We start from the raw sequence: 22,497 nt of genomic DNA on the forward strand, positions 1-22,497 counted from the left end.
GTTTCAGTCTAGTGATCTAAGTAGTCTTGGATCAAGTAATACAATTACAGCAAGAGACCATATTAGTTACCATGTATGTAATTTTCACAGATGATCAATGTCTCTAGAAATTGTTTAACTTCTCTATAAGTAGCATCATAGATGATATCTATGAAGCATTATAAGATTTGCAGAGAGCTTACTTGTTTTAGCTCCATTAAGCCTTGTAAAAACCTCATAAGGCATTGGTATTCACATTGTACAGATGAAAAAAATAAGACTCCAAGAAGCTAAGTGACTTGCTAGGAAAATGTCAAACATGGAATTCTAACCTAGGTGTTTTAGCTACTAGATTCAACAAGTTTTATTGTCCAAAAATTTATTCAAATTGATTTTAGCAGTACTTTCTTCTTCTTTAGGGCCTAACTGTGATTAATTTACTACCTTTAGTGACTAAATAGTAAACGGCAACTAATCAGTTGACAGCAAGGCCAGGTGAAATTTTTCCTTGTATCCTGTTTAGTTTCACAAAATAAGGATAGTAATAGAGGTATTTATGCAAGCCACATTATGGAAGTGAAAGGAGGAGCTAGTAAGTGGGAGTGATTGAAGTGAGAGGTTGGATTAGAGAAGACAAAGTAAAACCTAGCATCACCCATACAGAGGCAGAGCCAAGGTGGAATTGCTACAATTAGCTGATGCCCACAGGACTTTCGGGTGTTAGATGTCATTTTCGACATCTTTAAAAACCATCTCTACATTTGTATCCCTTAAGTTATATGATTATCAAAATAGAACAGAATTCTCTCCTATTTTCCATAGTTTTTTCTGGGTCTGTGGTTTAGAGAGTAAGTTGTTAAAGATTAGAGGATTTGTGTATTATTTCTTTTGTGTCTTTCCTCGTTAGTTTGTCACTATCTTTCCATCTCCCTTTAATATCAGAGACTCATGAAATTTTGGGATAAAACATTGTTTTAGAAACCGTTTAACAGCATTATTTTGTGCTTGAGGAAATTGACAGACACTACATCCTCTTTCCCCCTCCCCTAATCTTCCCTTGCAGAATATACATAATCATGAGAGGTTTTGGCTAGGATTAATAAAGTTAAAGGATGAAATCTTGGTTACATGCCATTGATACCTGAAAATATCTTCAACATCTTGCATGGGACTTCAGTCATATTATTGCCTTGGTGAGGATAGGAATTAGCATTTACTTCTCAGGGTGGTTTTTGAGACCAAATGATACCATTTAAGCACTTTGTTGCAACCTTAGCTCTATAAATGCTGGGTGTCATTGTATGGTGAATTGAGTCTGAGCTCAGTCTGAACTGAGATCTAAGTAAGTATCCTTGAGTTCTGGCTGACAGAAAGAGAGAGCTGAACAAGCACAGGGACCAGAGGACACGTCTGGGAAGGGAGAAGTTGCTGATCTGAGCAGCTCTTTCCTAAGAGTCCTTGAAGCTTCAGAAATAACACCACTGAGAAGCAACAGCAGAACCTCTCGACAATTCCCAGATAGGGAGGCAAGTGAGCCTTTCAAGAGACGAGGAAATCATATGGTTTAAGAGGTAGAAATAGTGATGGAGCAACACTCAACCTTGTGATGGATTGATGGGAGTTCTTGGATCCAGCCTTCTGTAAAGAAGAGAAACAACCACAGCACAGGGATATGGACTGAGAAATGGTTTAAAAAAAAAAAAAAACATCTACACCCAGAGAGAGGGCTATGGGAACTAAGTGTGGACCACAACATAGCATTTTCATTCTTTCTGTTATTATTTGATTGCATTTCCTTCTCAGGTTTTTTTTTTCTTCTTTCTAGATCTGATTTTTCTTGTGTACCAAGATAACTGTATAAATATGTATACATATATTAGATTTAACATATTTAACATGTATTGGATTACCTGCCATCTAGGGGAGGAGGTATGGGGGGAAGAAGGGGGAAATTTGGAGCAAAAGGTCCAACAAGGGTCAATGTTGAAAAAATTACCCATGCATATGTTTTGTAAATAAAAATATATAATAATAAAAAAGTATGTAAGAAGAGAAAAAAGTTGAAGAATATTCATTTAGAATATTCTATTTATTCTTGAATGAAATGAAGAATATTTATTTAGAAGAATAAATCTGGACTTTGCCCTCAACTTTTACCACAGACTATTTGAATGGTGCAGATCCAAAGAGAGAGGGTTGCTTCTGTACTCACCATAAATGCAGAATTTCCCTTTTAGATTTTTCAGGAAGTACTATATGTTCTTAAAACTGTATAGGTCTCTAGAGGAAATGGAAAGGGGGCAGGTAGGACTCAATGGAAGGGGAAAAAACATTGTCCTGCTTGTTTATAGGATCCTATTTTTTGTTTTGTTGTCTTCTTTCTGTGGTAAAAAATAAAGTGCTTGCTCATGGACTGAGAGTATGCTTTCCTACATATATAGAAACTTAGACATGGTATCTATATTCTGCTAATACCCACTGAAACATTGGTGGGAGAAAAATAATTCACGTTTTTATGCTACCTTGGAAAAATTTTGCATGGAGTCATAAGCCAAAGAAATGCATGTCCCCCAAGACCAAACTTGGTCTATGAAAAACTCTGGAGTTTTTTTTTATCATAGGTTACATTGACTAATGGAGTAGCTAAACCTGGGACACTTAACTAATCCCAGTGCTTCTCCCACATTGTCCCCTACAAATCTTTTCACAGGTCACTGCTCTAAGTTGACCTCTAAGTTATCTTTGGCTAAACTTTCCATGAGAAACAGATATTGTCACTATCAGGATAACTCAACAAGTGAAGAGTTTAGTCATAGATGCTGTTGTATTTCTTTCTTTTTTGTTTTTAAAGCAGAGTCTCAGAAATTTGTCAATAACTTGTAATTGTTTCTTTTCACAGAAATATTTAGTAAAAGGCAAAAGATTTATATGATTTGAAGAGAAACTGAAGTAGTCTTTTGCTTTCTTAACTATGTCCAGTGGACCCAGGAGGGAGATAAGAGATTCCATCCTACTGTTGATATCAGATTATTTTTTTAATAGTTTTTTTTGGTTGTTTTTGGTCTAAACCTATGATATCATTAATGAGGTAATTTTCTGGAATGAAAGTGTTATCAGAGTAGCAATTTATAATCTTGAAGAGTTGCCTAGGGCACTGGAGAGGTTAAATAAACAACTAGTTCATGTCTGAATCAGGATTTGAAACCTTGTCTTAACTCTCAGGCTAGTCCTCTGGCCCTGTGCTATATTATTTAATGTTGAGCTAAAAGATTTAGTAAGAAATACACATGGATTTTAAAATGTTTTATATTTTTTTCAATTTTGATGGGTTTTTTTATCCATTAACAATCACAGAATTTCAGAAGGAAGGAAGCGAGGGCCATCTAGTCCTCTCCACACTGGAATAAGAATCCCCTCTATCACATGCCCAAGAAATGTTCCTGAAGACCAATAAGGGAGTTCCCAAAAACTTCTAAAAACAGCCAATCTTAGATAAATTACTATAATAAGTTTTGACTTACATCAAACAAATCTGTCTCTGTGATTTCTAGTCATTGCTGCTTTGGAGGATCAGGCAGAAAAAGTCAAGTATTTCTTCCACATGACGATCCCCAATTTCCCAGTTTTACTTTTCTGTTTGGTCCCTAGCAAGGGGAAAAACTAAACATTTGAGACGGTCCCAACAGACTTCAGACCAGATGATAGCAGTGGTAGGGTAGTGACCAAATGGCAAAGGAGTTTCTGGAAAGTACAGTACATGGTACTACATGAGCTATCCCTTCTCTAGTGGCTTAGTTTACTAGCAACACCTTAGAGATTTGTGGCACTGTCTATTTTGTGCTGCTTGGACTAGAATCTCTTGTTCTTGTCATTTGGTTATACCTCTCATTTCATTTCTCTGCTCTTTCTGGCCAAATCTCTGAGCTTTTGCCACAAAGGCCTCTTGCCCACAAGAAGATCTGTCATCTTAGAAAAGATAGCAGTTAACTTTAACTAGAATGGTAGGTCCTTTACAAGTACCAAAAGGATTGCCCATGAGGTGATGGAGAAGAAAACTTTTGCTCCTTCCATTATGCCTTTTGGATATCTGCTCCACAATTTTAAAACTTCCTTCACTTTGAAACTATTTCCTTCACTTTGAAACTTCTTGCTTTCTCCACTCTTCTAAGCCTCACTGGGACACAATTCCTTCCTGCTTTCCTTGTTATCCTTTCAATATCCTTTCAGTCCTGACTATGCTTTGTATCTCCCCACTCATTGGTTGCAGCAGAAGACAAGGAATACTCATTGGTCCCCATTGTCATCGTCAGATTTCCCCTCTATCAGTTGTGCCGAGAAACTATTACTTGGAAGTTCATTCTATACAAATTTGTCACCCAATCTAGCACCTGGTGATTGTTATCTATTGACCCTCAAGATATCTTCCTTTCTCAAAAAATTCAGAGCCTGACTAATGGTCTTTCTTACTAAAGGACTTCTCTTACTCGAGGACTTCAACATGTTTATACTATTCTTAACCCCCTTACTTCCCAGTTTCTACCTACTTCTCTATATCTACTCCATCTCAGCTGTCACCAATCCTGACTTACCAAAACTCCAATGCCAGACTATTTCCTACTCATCTTTCTCCTTTCCTCCTATTCATGTGCTACTAAATGAAGCTAAAGAAAATATAAAACTATGCTGACTGCATTCAAAACAATCCCAAATAAACCTTCACTTGAGTAAGGCAAACACTTTATTCCTCTGTAATAATTTATTATCCCATCTTTTTCTGTTAGGCCCCACAAGGACCTATACAGACCTTCAGTCTTATAATTTTTTCATGTAGCCTCACCTATGTAGGCCTGCAATCTTAATGCCTTTCCATGTAGCCCCAGTTTCTCAACTGTAAAATGAGAATAATAGCACCTACTTTACAGGGCTATTATGAACAGCAAATGGGATAACATTTGTAACAATATTTAACAGTGACTGGGCTCTCTATATATTTATATAATTCTAGGCAAATTACTTAATCTCTCTGAGTCCATTTTCTTAATCTAAAATCCTCCAATCAGATAATATGTGAATGATATAACTCAAGTAAGGTATTTTATAAATGTGTGCTACAATTTTCAACTTTTTCACAAGATTGTGAGAAAATGCTTTGAAATTTTAAAAATGCTGCATAAACTTACTTTAGTTTAAATCTTACTAAAGTTTTACCAGTTTAAAATCTTTTTTTTTTCTTCATTGGAGGGTACTTGACAGTTTGTGTTTGGTTCCAAGGGCATAGGAGATGATAAACATTTCTAGTTGGGTATGCAAACTTTTTGGTTTGAAGCACAAACCCTAATCCTAACCCTTTTTACCAATCTACTCCTCCTTTACCCTTCTATTCTTTACCAATTCCTATCCAAATGCTAAGGTGATTTATGATTACAGGAAAATGATTGCGTATTGCCAGAAGATTTGAAGAATTTTTACCTGATGACAAATGGCTTCCATATGTTGTGGAATGTGAAACTAGATAGTAAGTTCACTCCTCTACCAGTTTTTCTTGCCTCCACCTGCATTGTTGGTCTCCTTGAAAAGTCTAGAAGTTAACTCCCAGCAATGATGAAAATCACATTTGCTTACTTGAAATTCAGTCTGTGTTTGAAGTAAACTTCTCTCTGCTCAAAAGTCCAGCAACTGCCTCTGTCAATCAGAGAGAAAGAAGGGATAAACAAAAGGGCTGAGATCCTCAAAAAATCTTATAGTCTATAGAACATAGTATTTTCATAATCATTAAATATTGGAACTATTAAGGCTATTTAATTTTGTGAGTTGGTCTAACATACTCTAGTAGTCTCAAGTATAATTGGCCCACCTATCTGAAAGGCGAAGCTAGATGACACATTGCATAGCTTGCTGGATCTGGAATCAGGAAGAGTCATCTTCCCCAGTTTAAGTCTGGCCTCAGATTAGCTATGTGACCCTGGGAAAATTAGCTATTATCAGATTAGCTTTGTGACCCTGGGAAAGTCACTTAACCCTGTTTGCCTCAGTTTCCTCATCTGGAAAATGAGATGGAAAAGGAAATGGCAAACCAGTATCTTTGCCAAGAAAGCCTCAAATGGTATCAAGAGAAGTCAGACATGATTGAAAAACAAATGAACAACAAAATGTGTTTCAAAGAAATAAGAACTGAAAGTAGTGGATTTTTGTTTCATGGCAGTCTGCAGAGTTCTCAGCTGCTTTACCTTTTCATTGCTTCATATATAGAAATAATAGCTGAGATACGTGGGATATATTAATCAACAACTAATAAATACCAGCTGAAGGTACAGGCCCTAGTAAGAAGAGGAGGTATGCAGAGGGCTCTACAATTAATTATTAGATTGTCTGGCTGGTATATTGACTTTTTCCTCCAATTAGGTGAGCCAATGTTCCTCTTATTTACTGTTCTTTGTAGATTTTATAAATTAAGAAGAATCATGTTCTTTTGGAAAAGAAAAAAAGTAATAATAAAAACAGTTCACACCTATCTAGCATTTTAAGGGCTATAATTTGTTTTCCTCTCAATCAATAATCCTGTGAGGTTAGTAGTAAAGTATTTTTCCCATTTAACAGGTAAGAAAACTGATATACAAAGAGATTAAGTGACTTGCCCAAAATAATAGATCTAGATCAAGGGAATGCCATCAATATAATTTACCTAGATATTATCAAAAAGGTTGATAAAGTATACTATTTTTGTGGAAAAGATATATCACTTGATGGTACAATTGGATTGTGAACTTTTTGAATGATCATATTAAAAGTTCTAGTTTTAGGTCACCTTAGAGAGAGATATCCAGTAAAATGCCCTTATACTTGGAACTGCTATTTAACAATTTTATTAGTGACTATTATAATATAAGAGGCAAATTCACAGATGGTGCAAAGCAGGAAAGAATAACAGTCAGAATTCATCTCCCTGTATATATATATGAACATTCAGGGCATGGGCCAACCAGGGCAGAAAGACAAAGATGGAAGATGGTATGCCTTGTGTGAAGTAATAGCAAGACAATTTAGTTTTAGTTTTTTTTTTTTTTTTTTTTTTTTATTGAAGAGGGCAGGATGGGGAAACCATGGGTGGGCTTTGATTAGCCCAAAGAGGAGAAAGCTTATACTGTAGTCTTTTTTCTCAATTTTCATGCAGATTATCCCATTCCATTGGGCAGCCTGATGATTAATAGTATCATGAAGTTGAACCAGCTCCACCAGACTTCTGTTTATTTGCTTCCCAATTCACCCAGTCTTGTGGACCTGGAGGAAGATGATGATGAAGGTGATAAATAGAATCAAGTGATAAATTCAAAAAGGATATTGCTTGTTTTTTGGTAAATGTGTTGTAGTACTGTGTATCTATTCAGTTTAACAAATAATTATTAGGTATATACTATAAGCATAACACCATACTAGATGGTTGGAATATGAAAATAAAGTAGGACAAAGACATTGCCCTTAAGGAGTGTATAATCTAGAAGGAGAGATGAAACATGAAACTAAATCACTATCATATTGTAAGCATATAATATAGTAAGTATAAAACAATTCTAAAGTATTTTGGTCAGGAAAGGTAGAGGGAAAGAGTATAAAAAGTATAAAAAGAATATAAAAGTATACACAATATTACTACCTTAAAAGCTAATTAGAAACTACTTATATGAGTAGTCTTGTGCCAGCTCTATAAAGTTATCAGAAGAATGATCACATAATGATTAAGGTCATTCTTCATAAAATATATGTGAAGTGAGCAAGTTTTTGCAATAAAATCCTACAGTGGATGACATCTTTGAAGTCAGATGATTATAGAGAGGTATAAAGAACACAAGATCTTGAGGTGCCAATTGTTTTCTGATTATAAAAATAGGCCCTTCTCTAAGACCCTAAGTTTCAGAGAAGGTGCTAACCATCAGTAGAGGAATCTATTTGTAGATATTTTATTCTAGGACATAGGCAGGAGTTGAACCAAATGAGGGATGGATGGTTTACAATCTGTACCATGAAGGAATTGCTCACATTGATATTCCACTAAAATATCCACAGGATATTTTTCAAGATCCACAGGATCTCTTCAGGATTCTGGGAAATTACTTGTGCTGTTATCTAGTCCAGAGGCTGGAATGAACTTTCTCCTCATTTCTGCTTTCCTTCAAGAGTTATCTCAAGTGCTGCTTTCCTGATCCACTGGCTGTTTCATAGAGAGCTATATAGATGGACATATAGACAAACAAATGAAGCATTTTTAAAGTGCTCACTTATTTCCAGAAATCATGATAAAACCTGGGGATATAAATACAAGAAACAAGATAGTTCTCTACATTTAAAAGGCGCGTATTCTAATAGGAAAAGATACAATATAAAGAAGAGCTGAAAAGGGTGTATAGAACTACTAGTTGCCCATGAGGTGGACCAGTCCATAGAATCAGGTAAACTGAGACTGAAGTAAGCATATCTGGGACCCCTCATTAAATGGCAAGCCTAGCCAGGGACTCATCAATCAATATTTTTTGTGCTTTCTTCCTTTTCAAATTATCTTGTATTTACTTAGTTGTATGATATGTTACATCTCTTCTAGGGGAATATAATATTAAACTTGTGAACAGAGGTAGTTTTATTTTTGAATTTATATAACTCCATTGCGTAACACCATATCTTACATGCATTAGGGCTTTCTGAATGCTTATTAAATGGAGTTCTAATATATGAGATTTTAGTTGGACTTTAACAGAAGGCTAGCTAGGCATAAAAACACAGGGAGCAGTCTAGTGGCACAATGAATAGAGTATCAGCCATGGAATCAGGAACCTAAGTTTAAATGTGACTTTAGATGCTAACTGAGTGACCCTAGGTAAATCACTTAACCTGTTGTTTTGCCTCCCCAGAGCCAAACAAAAAGCAAGCTCTTGCCAGCCAAACAGATAGTTTTCTTTCTTGTTCAGAAAAAGTTGCTCTCCTTATCAGTCATGAGAAAAGTTTTTTCTAGTGTATATCATGAAATACATGTCAATTTTCAAGAAAGTTTAAAGGGAAAACTTGATAATTTAAATCAAGAAATAACAGGATAAAAGAATAAATTATATGAATACAATCCAACAACATTTATAGACTTTAGAAGATATAGATTCACAAGGAGGATTTTTTGTTTGTTTAGGTCTCTCTTATTTCTCTCCCTTTCTTTGCTTTCAAAAAGAAAGTGAAGAAAGCTCAAAAGAGGCCTAATTTTGAATTCTACCCCAACACTTCTTGGCTGTTTAACACAAGCAAGTCATTTAATCTTGTATCTGTTTCCTCATTTGCAAAGTGGGGTTAATGCCGGGAGTACCTAGGTCATAAAGTTCTTGTGTTAGGCTACATACAATTCCGAAAAGGACCAAATATCGTAGGACCCTATGGCCTCCTACAACCATTTGAAGATGCAGTAAAACTATTTACCAAAGAACCCCTTCATCCACTAACCTCTTCCATTTCAATTTTTATCCTCGCCCCTATTCTATCCTCTCCATCACCCTCACAATTTGAACACCTCTACCCATACCCAATACACTCCTAGACCTCAACCTAGGACTTATTTTCGCTCTTTCACTATCTGGACTATCAGTATACTCAATTTTTTGAAGCAAAATATTTAAAAGTATTTTATATAACTGTCAATTGTATTATAATTATTATTGTTGCTATTCAGTCATTTGAATCGTATCTGATCCTTTGTGACTCTATTTAGGCTTTTCTTGGCAAAAGTACTGAAGTGTTTTTGCCATTTCCTTCTCCAGTTCATTTTACAGATGAGAAAACTGAGGCAAGCAGGGTTAAGTGACTTGACCAATGTCACATAGCTAGTAAATGTCTGAGGCCACATTTAACTCAAAAAGATGAGTCTTCCTTACTGCAGGTCCAGGAACACTATACTGCCTAGTTGACTTATTTTCATTATCATAGCAAAGGACATTCCATGAAGGAAGAGTAAAGAAAGATCTATGAGTCACATGAATTCTGGCCCTTTGCTAAAGAACATGTATAACTTCTGATAGGTCTTTTTGTTCCTTTTGGGGGGAAGGTATCTTTATTTTGTCAAAGATAATAGGTTCCTGAGTCAAAAAAAGTTAGATTGAGAGCTAACATTTGAAGAAAGATGGTTTCTGGTCTCATTTTAGGACACCTTTTTTGTAGTGGGCCAAAGGCAGCTCTCTCCCTTGGATTTGCAGAAGGTTTCCCTATTGTCTCCCTATTCTAGCTTATCTATAGGTACATATAATCAACTTAGATTTTAAAAAATCTAAAATACAAGCAGGCTTATTTCCATTTATATTCCTATAAAATAAAGACCTTGGATCATCAATTAGTTTGAAATTTTTCTTACTTTTTTTCCCTTGTTCATTACATCCTTGAGAATCTTTTACATAATGTCCTCCCTACAAAGCTCAATAATTTGGGAACATGCTAGAAAGAGACCCTGGGATTTGTTTAATGACAATATTTTTAAGTAGTACTAAAATGTAGTCCCCAAAGATACCAAAAGTTTTCATTCTCTGTTGTCTCTGCTATACCTATCTACTTGAGGTTATGAAAACAAGGACAGGAGACATTGAACAGGAAAGATCTAATATTCTATTATATGTAGAATTCATTTGACTAAACTTTGAAAAACATTTTGAAAAAATTTCTAATTTCAAAGCATCTGTGTATTATTTTCCTGATATTTTCATCCTAGGAAAATCATGTGTAGGCATTTCATCCCAGCATCTTCCTTGAACATTGTTTTCAATTTCAGGGTTGGTACCTAATGGAGATGATCCAGAGAAACCACACTTTGACTCGAGAAATAGAATTTTTGAACTTGATTCCTGCAGTGGAAATGGGAAAGTCTGTCTTGTTTATAAAAAAGATAAACCAGGTAAATTAAAAATTCTATCCTATAGGTAAGACTTTGGTTGGAATTCCTAATGCCATTGTTTAGCATTTACTTAACAATATCATTCCTCCTTAGCTTTTAAAAGCATTACCATATTTGACTTTGATTTTAACTTGAGATCTTTTTTATTTCATTCTTTGAATTTTTTAATTTCATACAATCCTGGGATTTAGATTTGGAAGTAAATTTAGAGGTCACATATTTCATGGAATCACAATGTAGAACTAGAAAGAGACCTTATATATCATCAAGTACAGGTTCTTCATTTTGCAGACAGATTCAGGGCATGAAAGAGTAATTTGATGAGCCAAAGTTTGAATTAAAATCCTTCCAATCTCGTTCCAGTGCTCCTCCCACCAATAAAATAGACTCTTTCCAAGAAAGGAAAGATAAATCATTGTTAGAGTCTAAGGCAACTTATCCCATTTCTCTCCATGTACCAAAGGTTTAGGATCTTATGTCAGTTGAATGTTTCTCTACCCTTCAATGCAGCATGCTAGGATTTTAGAATCTTGGCACTAACATCAAGATCTAAAGTGAAAAAAATTTTCAGGCTTAAAAAATAAGCAACGAAAAAGTGAATTTCACCATAGTGACAAAAATGCTTAAGACAGAATCCCGGAATAAAAGAATAACTTCAAAACATCTACATACAAAGCTTTACAGAAAAACAAAGCTTGAGCACTAATTCAACTAGAATTCCTGGAAGAGATGAAGCAAGAGTTTTAAAAAGTGTTTTTTTTTTTTTTTTCCCCGCCCATGAAATGTAATGCTAAAGGAAAAAACTAGAAAAGACAAGAGAGCTATAAAACAATTGGAAAAAGAATGAACAGCTTGTCACAAGAAGTATAAAACTTTGCACAAGCAAACTCCTTGATCAGAATAGACCAAAAATGACTCCATGAGACAACAGCAGTATTAAGAAAAAATTGGAAATAATGGGGGAAAAAAAGAGAAGGAAATACAAGGTTATCTCATAGCAAAAACAATTGATCTAGAAAACAGATCAAGGAGAGCTACTATAATAATCATTGGGCTATTGACATGCATGAGTAGAAGAAGAGCCTAGATTTGATCCTTCAAGAAATCCTAAAAAAATCCTGCTTGATTATCTCAGAACCAGAAGGCAAAATATAAATAGAAAGAATGCACAAGTCACTTCCTGAGAGAAACTAAGAAAACTTCCAAGAACATTATAGTCCAAATCTAGAACTTCCAGGTCAAAGAAAAAAAACAAGCAGCCAGAAAACTTCAAGTACTTAGGAGTCATAGTTAGGACCACACATGATTTTTTTTTTCCCCTGAGGCAATTGGGGTTAAGTGACTCGCCCAGGGTCACATAGCCAGGAAGTATTAAGGATCACACATGATTTAGCAACCACCTCAGTAAGGAACAGAGAGCTTAGAATACTATGTTCTATAAGGTAAAGGATATAGGAGTACAGCTAAGAATAACTTATACAGAAAAACTGATAATCTTAAAGGGGGAAAAAATTAAACTGAAAAAAGTGAAAGAGAAGACTTGATGAAAAGACTAACATTGTATAGTACATATGGAGTTCAAACATAGGAATTAAGAAAAACAAACTGCTTATATTTTAATGTGTTAAGATAATGCATATATCTCTACTGAACTCTATCTTCATTAGGGATCATAAATGAAATTTAATCAGAAGACTAGTAATTCTATTCTGTTTTATCCTAATGATCTTAAGAGAAGGCTACAAAGAGAAGGGAAGAAGAATATGCTACAGGGCAAAGGGAAAGAAAAAGGAAAACCTACTGACATAATTCAGATGTGTGGGATCTATCCAAATGAGGAGAGTGTGATGGAGGGATCAGCTGACACTTGCTTTGGTAGAAGAAGCGGAAAATACTCAGCACAGTTGAGTACCAAAATACATCTGACTCAAAATATAAATAGAAGAAGAAGGAATTAGTGGTAGTTTAGGGGAGGAATTCATCTTAAATAATATATTCTTAAGGATGTGTAAATATGTATACCTCTTTTTTTGAAGTCATGAAGAATGGAAATCTGCATGCCCATAAATTGGGGAATGACTGAACAAGTTATGGAATGTTATTGTCTTGTAAGAAATGACAAAAGAGACAGGTTTGGAAAAGCCTAGGAAGACTTATATGAACTAATACATCAGAAAATGAACAGAATGAGAAAATTTGGAGACAGTACTATGGTAAAGACAAACAACCTTGAAAAAATGAGCAACTGTCATCAATGTAAATATCAACAGTGATTTCAGAGAACTTAATGATGAAATATATTACCCACATCTTGATAGAGAGAGATGAAGGACTTAAGAGTGTAGAATGAGACACATTTCCTTTGGACATGATCAATTTGGAAATTTGTTTTGCTTGACTCGATATGTTTGTAACAGTAATTTTTCTTTCATTCTCAATATGTGGGTGGGGATAGGAAGAGGTAGGATTGAGTAAAAATGGATTTTTGCTGATTTTAAAAAAATGAAATTTACAAAATCTATAGTCTATAAGCCTTCAACAGTGTGTTTACCTTAAATAACCCAGGCACTGAGTTCAAAGCAAAAGCATTTGGCTGAAATGATCTGAAACAAATAGTAGGGGGAAAAAATTATTCCTTTCAAAAACTTGTGATGTACTGTCCCACAATTACCCATGGGTCATAGAAAGAGTAGAATATAGATATGATTTCCTAGTAGTGTTGGGGCTAAAGGAACTCCTCCCTCCAAGGAACTCATATCTGGTACGATGCATGGCCCAATATCTTTTCTCATAGTATTCTCATACTGTTCCCTTTGGGTGCAGCTTTTCTGCTGAGAATGTTACTCTGTTGAGTCCCCTGAATTTGATCCCTGTTAGATATGTCTCCTTTTTTGGGTGAGCAGCTCTTCTGAAAGATGGTATGACCAATAGTAGGGGTAGGAAAGAGAATTCTTTGGTCTGTTTTCTTCTCAATTGTCTCTGTTTACCATGCCCACCCTCTCCTCTTCCAAAGCTGTCTTCTACACTGAAAATATCTTTTAAAGGGCCACCAAAGGCATGCATAAGTGCTCAGCCAGTCAATGGCTAGATCTACTTGATTAAAGAACTTCTTCACATCTCATAAAATGGTAACAAAATTTAGATAGTTCTTTGCACTATAAGAACTTAAAATTTCATTGCATCTGTTACCTGTACCTTACCTGTACTTTACTCATTTCATCAGCTATTCTGGGTGGGAATCAATTTATCAGGTATGTCATCTTCCTCCTCCTACAACCACCTTTGTCTCTGAAATTCATAAGTACTCTTATTGCCAAAGAGAAAAGACTGTAGGGCAGCTGGGTGGCACAATGGATAGAGCACCAGCCCTGAAGTCAGGAGGACCCAAGTTCAAATGTGACCTCAGACACTTAACACTTCTTAGCTGTGTGACCCTGGCAAATCATTGTTTCAGCAAGAAAAAAGAAAAAAGACTTCTATGTTTGTACAAATGGTTTAGATGAAAATATAGCATATAGCTTTAAGAAAATGAGATTACTTTTTTTTTCTTTTTTGAGAGACAATTGGGTAAAGTGACTTGCTTGGAATCACACAGCTAGTAACTGTCAAGTCTCTGAGTTCCGATTTGAAGTCAGATCCTCTGACTCCAGGACTAGTGCCATTTAGCTGCCCCTGAGATTAAATCTTCAGATATGTAAACAATGTTTTGGCAAGACAAAAACATTTTTTCCAGAAAAATTAAATTCCAATAATAATAATCAGTTCAAAAAACCAAACCTTTTCAAGAATCATGTTTGTTACATAAGGATTGCTTACATTTCTCAAGGATGCTTAAAGAATTAATAAATGTTAAAAGACTAATTGATTAATAGAAATATTCATATTACCTATAGCTGTTGATATGATTAAGATCATATGCAAAACAGCTTGGAATACCTCTTTTGGATATGCTACTGTAGGAAGAAGAATTTCCATTTTTGTGAAGACAGTGATAAATTAACTGAGAAAATGAAATCTTCCTATTTTACAAGCAAATGAAAGAACAGATGTAATTAAGTTTGGTCATTTTGCTACATATATATGATATGTTGTTGAAATTGTCAGAAATTTGTTATTTTGCAAAATTATTGAAGGCAACGAACCATTATGTGAAATATTCTATATATAATTGAACACATTTTAAAAATGGGTGTTAGAATCTACCCTCATGAGATTCAGCAGGAAGGTCAAAATGCAGATCTCTAGACACCAGTTTAAAATGTGGTTCCTCCTTTGTGCTTCATAGACAATTACTTGCATTGAGAAAAATGACTGAGGAACTATGTGCAATTTTTCAAGTTGTTTTAAGATTGATTAACTTAATAACAATCCATTAAATGGAAAGCTCTTCATATAGTTGTGTGATGATATGGGATGCAGAGGATAAAACTATTCTACATTATCACAAAATATGCTGGGGTTTTTGTATAAAAGGACTCTAAAAATTACCTTAGCTAAAAGAAGTTTCCATTTATTAGTGCTAATAAAGATGAAGCTAAGTCTTTTTTTTTTAACAACAATTTTTTCCTGAATGTATATTTGGTGGTTCTTTTTGAAAACTGACTATTCTATTATGGAATATTATTGTTCAGTAAGAAATGACCAACAGGATGATTTTAGAAAGTCCTGGAGAGACTTACATGAACTGATACTGAGTGAAAGGAGCAGGGCTAGGAGATCATTATATACTTCAACAACAATACTATATGATGACCAGTTCTGATGGACCAGGCCATTTTCAGCAATGAGATGAATCAAATCAGTTCCAATAGTGCAGTAATGAACTGAACCAGCTACACCCAGCGAAAGAACTCTGGGAGATGACTAAGAACCATTACATCAAATTTCCAATCCCTATATTTTTGCCTGCCGGCATTTTGGATTTCCTTCACAGACTAATTGTACAATATTTTAGAGTCTGATTCTTTTTGTACAGCAAAATAACGGTTTGGTCATGTATATTTATTGTGTATCTAATTTATACTTTAATATATTTAACATGTACTGGTCATCCTGCCATCTAGGGGAGAGGTTAGAGGGAAGGAGGGGAAAAATTGGAACAAAAGGTTTGGCAATTGTCAATGCTGTAAAATTACCCATACATATAACTTGTAAATAAAAAGCTATTTAAAAAAAAAAAGAAAACTGACTATTCTAAATCAGCTTCTTCAAATTTTATGCCTGAATCTAGAAAGTCTTCTAAATTTATAAATAAATAAAATGGTGAAGGAATAGAATAGGGAGAGGGTTGAACAAGTTGTATAGATGAATGGGAATGGAATAAAGAGGAATAGGATGGGTGGGAAAGGATAAGGGAAGGATCCTTGGAGGGGAGATAGGTTAAATAATAGGAGGACAAGATATTAGATAAAAATAAAGCAGAAAAGTCAGGAGGGGTAGGAAATAAGATATACATACAAACATAAAGAACAGAAGTAAAATTATGTTAAAAAAAAAACCAATGATAATTGTGATTTCAGACAAAATTAAAACTAAATTAGATTTAATCAAAAGAGAAAAGTAGGGAAACTACAGTACATGTCAGTCATATTAATCAACTTTGTTTTAGACTATTTAAAATAACTAGACAGTATAAAATTGAAATATTGCTTGGTGTTGGAAATGATAAGTTGATAGAGTTAGAAAAATCTGGAAACACTTGAGCTTATGAAGGAAGATATTATATCTACCTTTAAAGAAATAAAGGATACAAAAGGCATAATATGGTCTTACATAAACACATATGACTGTATTTGTATGTATGTATATATATGTATATACATATGATTATAGATAGCTATGTATTTATATATGCATGTATATACATTTGTGTGTGTATATATAGATGTGTGTGTGTGTGTATGTATGTGTATGAATGTCTCCATGGGTATAGATATGTGTTCATATATCTATATCTGCACTTGATTGTAGCCTTTTTGAGGGAAGAGAGAGAAAGGGGGGGGGGGGAATAATAAAAAGTACACAGCAGAAAACAAAAGAAAACCTAAAAGGAAGCAAAAAAAGATGGATGGCTCTGACACAATGATTTGATTTATATGGGCTTTCTTGAAATGGAAATTTATTGCTTTATGTTTTGAATCTTCTCTTGTGTTCTGCTGTGCACATAGAAATGGAACGTTTTTTCCTATTTAAGTTTAAGTTTAAAATAAAGAAAAAAGGAAGGGAAAAAAGAAATGAACAATAGATTTTAGAAAATTTAGAAATTTTAGAAATGAGAAATATGGAAGAATGAAAATAAGAATAACTTAGAAAAGAAGGTGGCAAAGGTTACTAAATAAATTCCCTGAAAATTAGAATGTGCCAAGCAGAAAACAACTCCAAGGAATTATAAAATAAAGTTAAAAGATGGGGGAGGTGGGAAAAGGAAAGAACTAACATAACAAGGTATAAGATAATTTAAGAATTATTGGACTACCTGAAGACCTTGACCAAAAAAATCCAGCTTGGAAAACATATTTTTAAAACTTATAAATGAGAATTGCCAAGATTTATTAGAATCAGGTATTATCTCAGTTTCCTCATCTGCAAAAAGGAATATAATAGCACCTCCATTACAAAGTTATTGTGAGATTTAAATGATATTTTTATGTTTTTGCTTTTTTTTTTCTTAACATTTTATAAAGTGCTTTATAAACTTTAAGGTGCTATACAAATACTCACTATTAGACACTTAATACATGCTCATCTAATTAAAATATCAAATCTAAAATGAGGGGGAGTGATTTTGACCCCATTCTCACACATATAAGGAATTGATTCAGATACATAAAAACAAGAACCACTCTTCTCCCCAGTAGATAAATTGTTAAAAGATACAGGTAGGCACTTTTCAAAAGAAATCTACATTATCATCAAACACATAAAAATGTACTACAAATTACTAAAAATGGTTGTACATTATTTTACAGTCATTTCTTTTATGTCTCACTCTCCTTGACCCCATTTTGCATTTCCTAGAAAAGACACTAGAGCAATTTTCCATTTCCTTCTCCAGATTTGGCAAATGAGGAAACAGGGTTAAGTGAGTCACACAAATAGTGTCTAAGACTAAATTTGAACTCAAGTTTAGTCTTCCTGACTCTAGGCCCATCATTCTTTTCATTGCACCACCTGGTTGCCCCCAACTAAAAATAAGAAAAATGGAAGTAAAACATATATGAGCTGGTAAACTCATAATTATATATATGTATATATATGCACATATATATAATTGGTAGAGGGTTTTTGACCTCTTTGGTCCAAATTTAATTTACAAACATTTAGATACCAGGTTTCCTCTAAGAAGGCAATTATAAAACTCCTCTCTTCAGATTAAAGTTCGACTTAGCAGAGGAGAATTTCCCTTTATACTTTTTCCTTTTTCTGACCCACAAAAGCCCAGTAATAATCATTTCATTTCAGTTATACTTAAAATGACTATTCCTAACTTATTTCCCTTTTCTTTTATTGAATAGCACCCCAAGATGCTGAGATCTGGTTTCTGGACAGAGCTTTATATTGGCATTTTCTCAGTGACTCCTTCACTACCTACTATCGCCTATTGATCACTCATCTCGGCCTCCCCCAGTGGCAGTATGCCTTCACCAGCTATGGCATTAGCCCACAGGCCAGGGTAAGAGCAAGTGGATTTCGCCACCTTAGGGTCTTCTAGTTCCTAAGTAATTTCTCCCAAGACTTTGCTACCCTTCATGAGGCTCCTTAATTTTCTACGGCATTCATTAGTGCTCCAGCAATGGCACTCCAGTGCTCCATTAGTATTCCAGAGAGTAGTAGAGGGAGGGAGCTAGAAGATTGGAGCTTTTCATGGATTTGCTCCCTTGCAGGGTTACCTTAGTCAGTCTACTTCTTCTAGGCTCACAACCACAAAGGTCTAGGTTACAACCACAATACCTGTTCCAATGACTCTTGGTGATATTAAAATAACAGATATGGGAGTTCTAGAGACATGATTGCTGTCATCTTCACAACTCCTTAGAGATGCTCAGAGGTAACTCCTCTTTCAGATGACCTATCAGTTGACAAAAAGGATTCTCTTAGTCATTATCTCAGCTCATATTAACTGCTTTCATTTTAAGATATGTGAGATATGACAACAAGAAATATGGTCTCTGGAGCATTAAAGATAAATAGGATCTCAATATCACCCCAAGGAGAATGATACTTTCCAGATAGTTTATGGGAGTTTCTCATTTTCCTTTTCCTTCCCCTGTTTTCCTGCTAAGCCTCCTTTTTCCCCCACTGCTAGTCTCCCTCCTCTTTTCTCTCCCCCTGCTCCTTTTTCTGTCTCTCTCTCAATCTCTCTTTTATTTTCTTCCACAGCAATGGTTCAACATGTACAAACCCATCACCTATAACACGGCTATTTTTGCTGAAGAAGAGTGCATCTTCTTGAACAAGCTGGATCCAAGCAAGGTGTTCAAGAGCAAGAGCAAGACCTTAGTTTCTAAAAAGAGATCATCTCTACAGAGCTCAAGCTCCCAGAGAGGTTCATCAACTTCTCCTGTCATCAAGCCATCCCCCCTCCCTGGAAACCCTATCAGAAAATAAGTATTCCCCATCCCACCCCACCTCCAGCTCCTTCAAACTTTTTGGCTCCCCAAGAATGAATGAATGACCCCAGGACCAAGATGGTGATCATGTGGCTTTCACTGGCTGTGTACAGATAATCAAAGGGATTTTTTTCATCAACACCGAAGTTCATGCCAAGCATCAGATACTGGGTTCTATCCCCAGGCCTCTTGAGTTTATATAATACAGCAAGTGGAATCATTGCATTGTTTCTGCCACCTAAACTCAATTTTGGTTCCTGTTGGGCAGGAGGAAATATCTTTTGAAACCTGGTATTATTCTTCTACACACACACACACACACACACATGTCACCTCAAGTTAGAATATTCCTCCAACACTTAAGATCCTGTTGTCAGATACTGATGATGCCTTGATTGTCTTAACATTCCTCTCCTATGAATGATCTGCTGTAAGTACATTTGTGCTTTTCTTGTAGCAATTACTTCTAAAACATCCAACTTTACTCTTTGCTACCAGTTGTTTGCCTTCCAGTTATTTTGTGGACATTCGAATTTCTTTCCAGGTACCAGTGTTACATTTTTCCCTGTTTTTAAAGAGAAGAGGCAGTGCTGTTGTACTTTCTTTTAGTGGTGGCATTAAATCCATCTCAAACTATGTTTTATATGATTCCCTATGAGAAATGATGATGAAAACAATAATTAATTAATGATTAATATGTCACTGATCACACATCATATAAGAACACTGAATTGCCAAAGCTACACACAGGTACCATGACATCTTTACTATTGTGTGTTTTTCCCCTAAATTTATTAAATCAACAAAACCATTGAAATGAACAAGCAAGAATTAAAAAATATGAGTAAAACCATAAACACTGATTATTTACTGCTGATTCTATAAAATGTTTGCATATTTGGGGGAAGGGGAAACTTCTGGTGCAGATTAAAATCTATACCTGGTATCTTTCAGCATTGTTTAAGGCACAAAGAAGTTAAGTAATTTGTTTGTAGTTAAGATCCAATTATTAGAACTGGAACTTGAACACATAGTTTCCCAACTCCCAGTCTAGCAATCTATCCATTATATCACATTACCTCTTATTTTTAACAATATAGTTAACATAAAAATAAAAAAACAAAAAAACAGTATAGCTAATAAAAATGAACTATTTGCTTCTGTGTTCCTTTCTGAGCCCTTTCTCCAGTATATTTTTCTAAATGATACAATTTCTATTTAAAACAAATCAACCAACTATTACAGTTAGATTTACATTGCTCAATTCAGCTTTATCTGTTCTGCATCACTTTGTAAAAGTCTTTATGTATTTCTTTACTCTTCCTATATTCTGTGTGTCAAAAACTCCTTGACACAAAGAAGCTGAGTATACTTATGAGGTCTACCTACTTTTCTGGTTTATTACTTTCATCTAGGAAATGTGGAAACTTAAATATCAGACACCAAGATGTAGTCACCACTAATACCCACACCTCCCATTCAAGCATTGAAACTCAGAAGCTCATAGGGCTCAAAAAATAAATAGGTGTAATTATAGGCAAAAAGAAACAGAAGTCATATCAGAACCCCAAAAGAATAACAGGACTCACCAAAAAGCCTTAATTAGGCTTGTGACGTCCTAGTACTCAGGTAGACTCTTAAGAGGAGGACCTGGGGATTGTCCCTCTAAAGCATTGGCTTTACCCCAGGATCCTCTGGTAATAAAGCTTTGTCCTTGCTCAGATTCCTCTCACTCTCTAGTGGTTTTCAGCAGATGCTGCCTTAGTTATGGCTTCTTGTAGCCTACACCCCTCACAAATGCCAGTCTCTTAGCAAGCACTGGTTTGTTTTTTATCCTTCCCAAGATGTAAATTTCCCATCTCCAGAATCCTTGATAGCCAAGCTTTGATAGCCAGGGTTGCCTGTACATATGAATCATTTTGTGTTCTTCTATTCCTACAAGACTTATGAGGATTGTAGGGGAACTGACTTGCCTTTAAACCTTACAAATAAGGTTTTCTCTCCAATTTTGTGTTGGCTGTATGTAGGTGACACCACAATTTAAACTACCACATCCAACTGGGAACTATTATTTTGCTTGGTGTCTCCATTAGATGAAGATCTCTCCATAGTTGTCTTTATTCTGGCATGATGAGTTCTGGGGAAGTTGAGTTGAATTATTCAAATTGCTGAAATATCAGTAATTTGAGAGGGAATGAAAGCTGTGTTCCTCAAGCATTGTTAAACCCCTTTACATTTATATTTCTTAAGGCACATTAATATTCAACAAATACTAACTCTATAAGGATATCTATGTTTACAGATATATCTTTTCCTTTTCTTTCAATATTATCCATAGAGATCACTGGATCAAATGGTATAAACATTTTTGCAGCATTTTTATATAATATATTTCTTTCTGAAAAGATCACATAAATTTACAGTTCCACCTGAAGTGTAATAATATGCCTGTCTCTCCACATTTTTATTAGCATTAAATTTTAATGCTTTTAATTAATTTTGCCAAAGGAAAGGGTATTAATTTCTCAGTTTTCTTCTAAATTTATCCAATTATTAGAATTTTTCAGCAATTCTAGTTGATAATTGTGTTTCTTCTTTAAGAACAGCCTATTTATGTTTTTTTACCTACTTATCACAAAAAATAGATTTTGAGTTAATTCCTTATAGAGTTATGGATGTCAGTTTTCTCAGCAGTGATTAGTAAATGATTACACACTCCCCCTCCCCCCCCAAAAAAAATCAGTTGCTTTCTTTATTTTTGCATGTGTTGGTCTCTGTTATGCAAAAGTTATGTTTAGATAAATTCATCTATTTTGTATCCTATCCTTTAATACTTCAAAGGATCAATTATCTGGGGTTTCAGTGGTATGGATACTCTCTTGTCAATGCAGTTTGCAATATTTCTACTAGATAGACAGCATTCAAGAGCTGCTATGACTTTTGCCTTCTATAATTTACTTTATTTAGTGACCAGATAAGGATTTCCCTTTTATAAAATCT

General features: G+C 34.8%; 1 protein-coding gene and 1 non-coding gene across 4 annotated transcripts in view; one reads left to right on the forward strand and one right to left on the reverse strand.

The window, feature by feature from the left end:
- The window catches only part of TPGS2 (tubulin polyglutamylase complex subunit 2), a 47,528-nt gene extending 25,508 nt beyond the window's left edge, over positions 1-22,020 (forward strand). Inside the window, exons 3-7 of one of the 3 annotated variants that reach the window (XM_031946044.1) lie at positions 5,407-5,494; positions 7,151-7,279; positions 10,766-10,888; positions 18,403-18,560; positions 19,268-22,010. In XM_031946044.1, the coding sequence (XP_031801904.1) occupies positions 5,407-5,494; positions 7,151-7,279; positions 10,766-10,888; positions 18,403-18,560; positions 19,268-19,495 (726 nt within the window). In that variant the 3' untranslated portion in view covers positions 19,496-22,010. Of the gene's footprint in view, positions 1-5,406; positions 5,495-7,150; positions 7,280-10,765; positions 10,889-18,402; positions 18,561-19,267 lie in introns of all 3 variants that reach the window. The other 2 variants (XM_031946043.1, XM_031946045.1) reach the window with 2 other exon arrangements.
- Positions 2,830-2,932, reverse strand: LOC111719077. The gene has a single exon (XR_002769371.1). It is a non-coding gene; the product is annotated as a U5 spliceosomal RNA (small nuclear RNA).
- Positions 22,021-22,497: the final 477 nt, after the last annotated feature.

The sequence above is a fragment of the Sarcophilus harrisii genome, chromosome 1, assembly GCF_902635505.1.
Source record: "Sarcophilus harrisii chromosome 1, mSarHar1.11, whole genome shotgun sequence".
NCBI lineage: Eukaryota > Metazoa > Chordata > Mammalia > Dasyuromorphia > Dasyuridae > Sarcophilus > Sarcophilus harrisii.